Source organism: Bison bison, unplaced genomic scaffold, assembly GCF_000754665.1.
Source record: "Bison bison bison isolate TAMUID 2011002044 unplaced genomic scaffold, Bison_UMD1.0 scf7180017864286, whole genome shotgun sequence".
Classification (NCBI taxonomy): Eukaryota; Metazoa; Chordata; class Mammalia; order Artiodactyla; family Bovidae; genus Bison; species Bison bison.
Window position 1 is genome coordinate 2,161,674 of NW_011494858.1, and position 9,946 is coordinate 2,171,619.

The 9,946-nt window shown below is 40.2% G+C and overlaps 1 protein-coding gene across 1 annotated transcript in view; it reads right to left on the bottom strand.

Annotated features, from left to right (window-relative positions):
* Window positions 1-9,495: 9,495 nt before the first annotated feature.
* Window positions 9,496-9,946, bottom strand: part of LOC104995770 (chromosome unknown open reading frame, human C18orf21) — an 8,285-nt gene continuing 7,834 nt past the window's right edge. The window contains exon 5 of the mRNA XM_010849754.1: window positions 9,496-9,766. Coding sequence (XP_010848056.1) covers window positions 9,613-9,766 — 154 coding nt within the window. The 3' untranslated portion in view covers window positions 9,496-9,612. The remainder of the gene's footprint in view (window positions 9,767-9,946) is intronic.

The following is a 9,946-nucleotide window of genomic DNA, read 5'->3' on the forward strand; positions in this document are numbered from 1 at the left end:
CATGACCACTGGAAAAACCATAGCCTTGACTAAATGGACCTTTGTTGACAAAGTAATGTCTCTGCTTTTCAATATGCTATTGAAAAGGTTGGTCATAACTTTCCTTCCAAGGAGTAAGCGTCTTTTAATTTCATGGCTGCGGTCACCATATGCAGTGATTTTGGAGCCCAGAAAAATAGAGTCAGCCACTGTTTCCACTGTTTCCTCATCTATTTCCCATGAAGTGATGGGACCAGATGCCATGATCTTCATTTTCTGAATGTTGAGCTTTAAGCCAACTTTTTCACTCTCCTCTTTCACTTTCATTAAGAGGCTCTTTAGTTCTTCACTTCTGCCATAAGAGTGGCATCATCTGCACATCTGAGATTATTGATATTTCTCCCGGCAATCTTGATTCCAGCTTGTGCTTCCTCCAGCCCAGTGTTTCTCATGATGTACTCTGTATATCAGGTAAATAAGCAGGGTGACAATATACAGCCTTGATGTACTCCTTTTCCTATCTGGAACTAGTCTGTTGTTCCATGTCCAGTTCTAACTGTTGCTTCCTGATCTGCATACAGGTTTCTCAAGAGGCAGGTCAGGTAGTCTGGTATTCCCTTCTCTTTCAGAATTTTCCACAGTTTATTGTGATCCACACAGTCAAAGGCTTTGGCATAGTCAATAAAGTAGAAATAGATGTTTTTCTGGAACTCTCTTTTTCGATGATCGAGCAGATGTTGGCAATTTATTACTCTTCCATATTTGCATTTATTTTTGACCATGCTGCACAGCTTGTGGGATTTCATTATAATAGTTCCCCAACCAGGGATAGAACTCATGCCCCACTCAGTGGAAGCACAGAGTCTTAACCACTGGACTGATAGGGAAGCCCTTCATTTTTGTTTATGAACATTGGTTTCCGTTTTTGTTACATTACTCGGTGCATTACATGGATATGATAGCAGTGTGTCGAGTTTTTTGGGTACTGTACTAGAAATCTTATTTATTGATACAATGTTAAGGATATATAGACTTCTTTCATTGTATGCTACTTAATGAAATTGTGATTTGTATTTTATGTTGTCCTAGAATGCTTCTAGGAGAAGGCCACGGCAACCCACTCCAGTACTCTTGCCTGGAAAATCCCATGGACGGAGGAGCCTGGTGGGCTGCAGTCCATGGGGTCGCAAAGAGTCGGATATGACCGAGCGACTTCTGTTTCACTTTCATGCATTGGAGAAGGCAGTGGCAACCCACTCCACTGTTCTTGCCTGGAGAATCCCAGGGATGGGGGAGCCTGGTGGGCTGCCGTCTATGGGGTCGCGAAGAGTCAGACACGACTGGGAGACTTCACTTTCACTTTTCACTTTCATGCATTGGAGAAGGAAATGGCAACCCACTCCAGTGTTCTTGCCTGGAGAATCCCAGGGACGGGGGAGCCTGGTGGGCTGCCGTCTATGGGGTCGCACAGAGTCGGACGCGACTGAGGTGACAGCAGCAGCAGCAGCATCCTGCACTGGCAGGCAGATTCTGCACCACTGGACCACGAGGGAAGTCCTTGGAAAGAGCATTATAGAAAAGAGGAATGACATTTGACTTTATCTCTGTCAGCTCACCATGCATCAAACAATGAAAAAGATTTTTTTTAGTGTGTTCTTTACCTGTGTGTCAACAACACTGATGGATTAAATGAAAATTAAATGAAATACTGTATATAAACATTTTGCTCATTAAATGTTACTCATATTGAATAATATGACTAACTTTAGAGCAGGTCTTTTGGAAAGAAGGGTAAGGTTTTAAGGAAAAACCTGATTTCAGGCATGTGCTACCTGCTGCATGGGCTAGACAACACAAGCTGTCTTGAGAATTGTTCCTCGCCCTTCACCACTACCCCATGCCACAGCTGTATGTATGTATGTATGTATGTATGTATGTGTGCATGTATGTGTGTGTACACACGTTTCTCTTCTCTGTGGCAAAAAAAGTGATGCAGTTTTTTATTCTACTCATGTTGTTGGAAATGCAGTGGTTAGAACATGATGTTTAGTTTCATAAAACCTGACTCTGTATCTGAACTCACTTGCAACAATTGTTAGACTATGGACCGGTAAAATAAAGATCCTAGCAGATAAAAATGAAACATGGTGTGCAGTCTGATTTCTTTCACTCTGTCGTCATCATGACTGATATTGACTGTCTGATGGGGAGAGATGGTCAGACTGCAGACCAAGGACTGTGCTACTCATTCTTGCTGCTAACTAGCTAGATTTAGTTTTTGGTAAATGCAGCAGCTAGTTTGTTTAACCACATAATTTGAGGAATGACATTTCTGACTGTGAAGATTTGAGGCAACAGCGAGAACTGTGTACTGACTAAGGTGAAATATATGAATCCTCCTTGGAAGAGCATCCATCACCCAGCTTTGGCTGTGTCTCTCAGACCGGGACCTGTAAGATACACACTCAAGTGAGGGTTCTGTTCCTAGCTTAACCTAAGCACTAATTTGTGGGAATGTACTATATTTTCCTGCTTTTATTGAAGTTTAATGATTCCCCTACAAGAGCTTAATGGCTTTCATATATAACTGAGGTTATGGGGCTTCCCTGGTGATGCAATGTGGAAGTCTCAGGTTCAATCCCTGGGTGCAGGAAAATCCCCTGGAGAAGGAACTGGCAACCCACTCCAGCACTCTGGCCTGGAGGATCCCATGGACAGAGGAGCCTGGTGGGCTACAGTCCATGGGGTCTTACAGAATCTGACATGACTGGGTGGCTAACACACATAGACACACACACCTGGGGGTTCAGTGGTTAAGGACCCACCTGCCAGTGCAGGAGATGCGAGTTCAATCCCTGATCTGGAAAGATTCCACATGCCATGGAGCAGCTAACCCCATACACCACAGCTGTTGAGCCTGTGCTCTAGAGCCTGGGAGCCGCAACTACTGAGCCTGTGTGCTGCAGCTGCTGAAGCCCGTATGCCCGAGAGCCCATGCTCCATAGCAAGAGAAGCACCGCAACTAGAGAGCAGCCCCTCTTTGCAACTAGAGAAAAGCCCAAGGAGCAACAAAGACCCAGCAAAGCCGAATAAATAATATTATCAAGATGATGAAACTTCCCCAGGTTTGATAACCTCGGGTTTCAAAGGCTTACTGGTCTAAGTGTTTTTCTCTTGTCAGAATTTAGGTACTGTAGTTTTCCAGGAAGTGCCTAAAGACAGTATTAGCATATTTGATGTGCATGTATGAGACTATGGTTAGAAACTTGATTAATTCTTTAGAATAGAATTGGTATGCCAGCAATATTTTAGATAGACCATAATCTCTAATGAGGACTAATCCTAGATAAGATACTGCACCTTAGAGATACTTGAAGCTCAGGGAAATGTAATTCATACTTAATTGATATGAGGAAATAACACAACACTTACTGGAATCTTAGTGGAGGAGTGTGAACTCCCCAAAACTCAGAAGTCCAAATTAGATTTTATTTTTTGGCCATGCCACATGACTTGCAGGATCTCAGTTCCTTGACCAGGGATTAAATTTGGGTCATGGCAGCACTAGGCCACAAGGGAACTTCTTTCTCTAAGTTAGATGTTAGTCCTGCTTTTGACCACAAAATTAAAAAGCTAAATTTTAGACCTACCTAGACAAGTTTTATTTGTCTCTTTTTATTAATTATATACAGTTATATTTAAATACCAGGAATCCTGCCTAGTGTTTGCATGCATACTAAGTCACTTCAGTTGTGTCCAACTCTTTGTGACCCTGTGGACTGTAGCCCCCTAGGCTCCTCTGTCCATGCAGTTTTCCAGGCAAGAATACTGGAGTGAGTTGCCGTGCCCTACTCAGGGGATCTTCCTGAACCAGGGATCGAACCCCGTCTCCTAGGTCTCCTTGATTGGCAGGTGGGTTTTTTACCTTTAGCACCACCTGGGAAGCCCAGTGTTTCCCTGAGGGTCTATGAGAAAAAGCAGCAGGTACTACAGCTAGCTAGTAATTGCAGGGAGAATTATTTAGATCCACACACTCTAATTCCAAGATATTGAAGCCCAAAACCCCAAATACAAATATTTAATACCCAAGTTCAGACTGAAATTTTGGGATAACTAACCTGAAATGAATAAGGGTTTCCCTGGTGGCTCAGATGGTAAAGAATCTTCCGGCAATGCATGAGACCCAGGTTTGATCCCTGGGTGCAGAAGATCCCCTGGAGAAGGCAATGGCAACCTACTACAGTATTCTTGCCTGGAGAATCCCGTGGACAGAGGAGCCTGGCTGGCTGCAGTCCATGGGGTCACAAAGAGTAGGACATGACTAAGTGACTGACACTTTCACTTTAAGCTACAACTGGTGATTTTACATTCTTAAAAGTTAAGAAAGGATGCAAAGACATATTTTAAATAGTATAAATTATATATATTTGCTGTGTGTGTATAGTTGCATATTAAAATTAGTAAGAAAATGTTCTCTAAAATGCTAATAGGTCTGAGAAGATAAATTTTAAGTATTTCATATCAAAACAAGGTTGAAAAGACAGGTTGAATTGAATATATCAAAAGCTATATGAACACCTGTACCACTCTTTTGTCTGTTAACTTTAATGACAATTGCTAGTTGTACCCAAGATTTATAACTAATATTTTGGGATGCCCAGTTGATGAAAGAATATGTTGCTTCCACACATGTTGCTACAATTTCTGTCCTTGAGAAAAGTAAAAGATGTTTTGGAATTATTCCAGACAGGCTTGTGTGTATAAATCTTGTATTTGCAACTGTGGATAGAGCCATTACAGGAAGACCCAACTGAGGCTAGAAGGACCTCTTGGACATAACTTGGGAGACTGAACCACTTGGATTTTCTGCACTTCATGAAATGAATGCATAGATCAGACTTCGCTTAACCTCCATTACCTACATGCCACCTCAAGACAGCAGTCACCAAAGTCAGTCTGTCACTTGTTAGAAAACCACATTGCCTTGCTAAACTTAGACTGAAGATATATTAGACAAGTGATAATACTGTTAAAGAAAAAATAATTATTTAACACTTGTTTAAAGGGACGGGAAGACTTTATTCAGGACATTTGTTGCAGGTATCCAGAGTATTGCAATAGGGGAGAAAGTTGGGGCTCAACTCTATGCCAAAGGCAGCTGGAATTTATGGCCATGGAGCAGAAAATGAGAGGGTCAGTGGACAGAAAATTACTAAAATCAGATGTTGAGGGTGGGAGAATTCTTGCTAAACTAACTTAGCAGGATTTTCACTAAAACTGGGCTAGGCAGGCCAAATACAAAGCCCAAGGGTGAGGCCTAGTCAAAAAAGGGCTCAGAGAAGTTTAGACAAGAAGTGTGTCTTTGTCCATATAATTAAAAACAATTTGCCTACATCCATCATTAGTGGGACACGTTCAAAGGGCAACCACCATAGTGTAATGTTTGATCTTGTTATTCATCTAGCCATTTTATTGTTGGTGGTCATATTAAGATTTTTTTGATCAACTATGATAATAGCACAAATTGCTCGAGCACTTTTAATATTCCATCCACTCTTCTAGGTACCATCTCATGGAGTCCTCACGGCACCTTTATGAGGTAAGTATTATTATTATCCTCATTTTAGAAATAATGAAACAGACTCAGAGAAATCAAGCATTTGCCAAAGATCACAGTCAGTAAATGACACAGGCTGGTTCTGTAGGGCAAGACCACAAAGACGACAGTCTTAACCAGAAGACTGTACTTGTTTTTAAGAGCACACAAGTGGGGGCTTCCTGGGTGGCTCAGTGGTGGAGAATCTGCCTGCCAGTGCAGAGTATCTACACTGGCCTCCCAGGTGGCTTGTCAGCAGTAAAGAATCTGGCCTGCTGAGCAGGAGATGCAGGTTTGATCTCTAGGTCAGGGGATCCCCTGGAGAAGGAAATGGCAACTTACTCCAGTATTCTTGCCTGGGAGACCCCATGGATAGAAGAGCCTGGCGGGCTATAGTCCATGGGGTTGCAAAAGAGTTGGACATGACTTAGCAACTAAATAACAACAATCTACACCCTAATATTTAAAAAATTTTTATTGAAATATACTTATATACAATATTGTGTTAGTTTCAGATGTTAAACATAGTTATTCAGTATTTTTGCAGATACACTCCATTACAGGTTATTATAAGATTCATGGGTGTAATTCCCTGTGATAGCTTATTGCTTATCTATTTTATATATAGTAATTTGTGTCTTAATCCCATACCCCTTATTTGTCCTTTTCCCCTTTCCTCTCCCCTTTGGTAACCACAAGTTTATTTTCTATAAGTCTGTTTGTTTTACATTCATTTATATTATTTTTTAGATTTTGCACGTGATATCATACATTATTTGTCTCTGACATTTCATGAAGCATAATATTCTCTAGGTCCATACACATCGCTGCAAATCACAGTGCATGTATACGTGCTAAGTTGTTTCAGTCGTGTCTGACTCTGTGTGACCCTATGGAGTACAGCCTGGCAGGCTCCTTTGTCCATGGGATTCTCCAGGCAAGAATATTGGAGTGGGTTGCCATGCCCTCGTCCAAGCAATCTTTTTGTTCTTTTTTAGGACTAATATTCCATCATATGTATCTGTATATGTATGTATATCTTATTAATCTAGTCATCTCTTAATGGGCATTTGGGTTGCTTTCATGTCTTGGCTCAGAGAAGGCAATGACACCCCACTCCAGTATCCCATGGACGGAGGAGCCTGGAAGGCTGCAGTCCATGCAGTCGCTGAGGGTCAGACACGACTGAGCGACTTCACTTTGACTTTTCACTGTCATGCATTGGAGAAGGAAATGGCAACCCACTCCAGTGTTCTTGCTAGGAGAATCCCAGGGATGGGGGAGCCTTGTGGGCTGCCATCAATGGGGTCGCACAGAGTCGGACATGACTGAAGCGACTTAGCAGCAGCAGCAGCAGCATGTCTTGGCTATTGTAAATAGTGTTGTAGTGAACACTGGGGAGCATGTATCTTTTTGAGTTAGTGTTTTCAGTTTTTCCAGATAGATACCCAGGAGTGGGATTCCTGGATCATATGGTAGTTCTGTTTCTAGTTTTTTTAGGAACCTACATATCCTTTTCTGTACTAGCTGCACCAATTTACATTGCTGCCAACATACACTATAATATTTTTAGGTAATGTTTATTTTCATTTTTTAAATAACAGCTTTAATGAGATAATTACACATCATAATCACCCTTTTAAAGTGTAGAATTCAGTGGTTTTTAGTATATTCGGTAGTTTTTAAAGTTACCCAATAATTACTACTAATTCCAGAATATTTAGGGAGATTCCCTGATAGCTCCATTGGTAAAGAATCTGCCTGCAATGCAGGAGACCCCGATTCAATTCCCAGGTCAGGAAGATCTGCTGGAGAAGGGATACGCTACCTACTCCATCCATTATTCTTGGGCTTCCCTGGTGGCTCAGCTGGTAAAGAATCTGTCTGCAGTGTGGGAGACCTGGGTTTGATCCCTGGGTTGGATAGATTGCCTGGAGAAGGGAATACCCAGTCCAGTATTCTGGCCTGGAGAATTCCATGGACTGTATAGTCCATGGGGTCATAGAGAGTCGGACATGACTGACTTTCACTTTCTTTTTAAAAAATTTTTTTTATTGAAGGATAATTGCTTTACAGCATTGTTTTCTGTCAAACCTCAACATGAATCAGCCACAGGTATACATATATCCCCTCCCTTTTGAACCTCTCTCCCATCTCCCTCCCCATCCCACCCCTCTAGATTGATACAGAGCCCCTGTTTTGAGTTTCCTGAGCTATACAGAAAATTCCTGTTGACTATTTTACATATGGTAATGTAAATTTCCATGTTACTCTTTCCATACATCTCACCCTCTCCTCTCCCCCCATGTGCGACTTTCACTTTCTTTCCAGAATATTTGCATCACTGTGAAAAATAATCCTAATCTCATTTATCAGTCCATTCCCCATTCCCCCGCCCTCCCCCTCAGCCAACCATTAATCTATCCCTAGGTATTTTCCTATTCTGAGCATTCCATGTGAATCATGTGTAGTAGTAGTCATTGTATATATGTAACACCTTTTTGACTCTTCACCTGTTGATGAGCACTTAGGTTGTTTCCATATCTTGGCTATTATAAATAATGCTGTGATGAACATTGGGGTACAGATAACTTCTGAGATTTGTGTCTTTGTATTCTCTGGATAAATAGCAAGGAGTGGGATAACTGGATCTTATGATAGCTCTATCCTTAATTTTTGGAGAAATCTCCGTCTTCCAGTGTCTACACCAATTAATATTTCTACTAACAGTGTACAAGGGCTTCCTTTTCTCCACATCCTTGTCAACACTTTGTTGGCTTTTTTGATCCTGCCTGTTCTGATAGGTGTGAAGTGATATTTCATTGTGAATTTGATTTACATTTCCCTAATTAGTGAAGTTGAACATCTTTTCATGTGTCTGTTGGCTATCTGTATATCTTCTTTGGAAACATGTCCATCAGCTTCTCTGCCCACTTTTTAACAGGTTATTTTTATTGTTGTTGAGTTATATGATTTTATCAACACCTTATCAGCAATATTATTTGCATCTATCTTCTCCCATTCAGTAGGTTTTCATTTTATTGGTTTCCTTTGCTGTATGGAAGCTTTTTAATTTGATGTAATCCCATTTATTTTTGGTTTTGTTTCCCTTGCCTGAAGAGACATACCTAGAAAGATAATGCAATGATGATGTTAAAGAGCATATTGCCTATGATTTCTTCTGGGAGTTTTATAGTTTCAGGTCTTAACATTCAAATCTTTAATTCACTATGAGTTAATTTTAATTTTTATGTATGGTGTGAGATAGTGGTAGTTTCCTTTCTTTCCATGTGGCTGTTCAGTTTTCCTAGTACGATTTACTGAAGACACTGTCCTTTCTTCACTGTATGTTCTTAAGAAATTTAAGTTTTAAACTTTTAAGTAGCAAAGAGGCTTGGAAACAGATTATAAAGTAAATTACTTAAAGAGCTTTTAAAACACAGGTTGAATATAATCCTAGCCTATCATTTAAAAAAAGCATATCTATGCTCCAGGAAATACTTAAGATAGCTAAACTAAGACAGCTATCTTAGCTAAGCTAAGATGGTTACTGTGTTATGTTCCAATGTAAATTTTAGACCTAAAAGTAGGTATTCACCAGAGCAAATGAAATGCCACTTACAGTGAAACATTATAGTGTACACTTTTTCTGAATTAACAGTAAAGCCACAGACATCTAGAAAGGAGTAAGTAGACCTCTTATAAAGGCCTCAATTTCCTTATGAAAAAAAAGGACATTAATAATGAAAACTTAAGGGAGGAGAAAATCATAATATAACCACTCACTGTCCATATTTATCTTTACTACTTACCTTTCATATATTTCTGATCCTCGCAATCACCCTGTGAGGCAGGCAGGGTTCAGTTTTTCATTCCAAGGAGGTATTTTCTCCATAAACACTGAAGAATGCCAAAAAAAGTTTGCTCTTGGACCTGAGTTTCCATTTATTTTAAGAATAAGTAACTTTTTTAAAAAGCAGTTTTTCTAACTTTAGTTTCAGAAATTGCATTAAACATTTATTTTCATAGTCCATCTTTTACAAAGAAGATAAGAAATTTCTAAAGTCCATCTTTGGATTCTTTTTGGATTCACTCTGACTAAGCAACATTTTCAGTTGAGAGAAGTGTTTCTTTGTTTTGCTCGCATTCTTTGAGGAACAAATGGATGTTGACTGTCCAGATGTAGGCGTTCTGAAAAGAAACATAAAGCCACACTTAGATATACAGACAGGCAACAGTTCCTCCTACCAAGCTTAGATACCTACTACTATAATCATTTTCTGCTCTTCTGTAATAATTATGGCCATACATGAGCAGTAGCTGTACCCAGCAAAGTCATTCGCAGTTTGTTTAAAAAAAAAAAAAAATCTC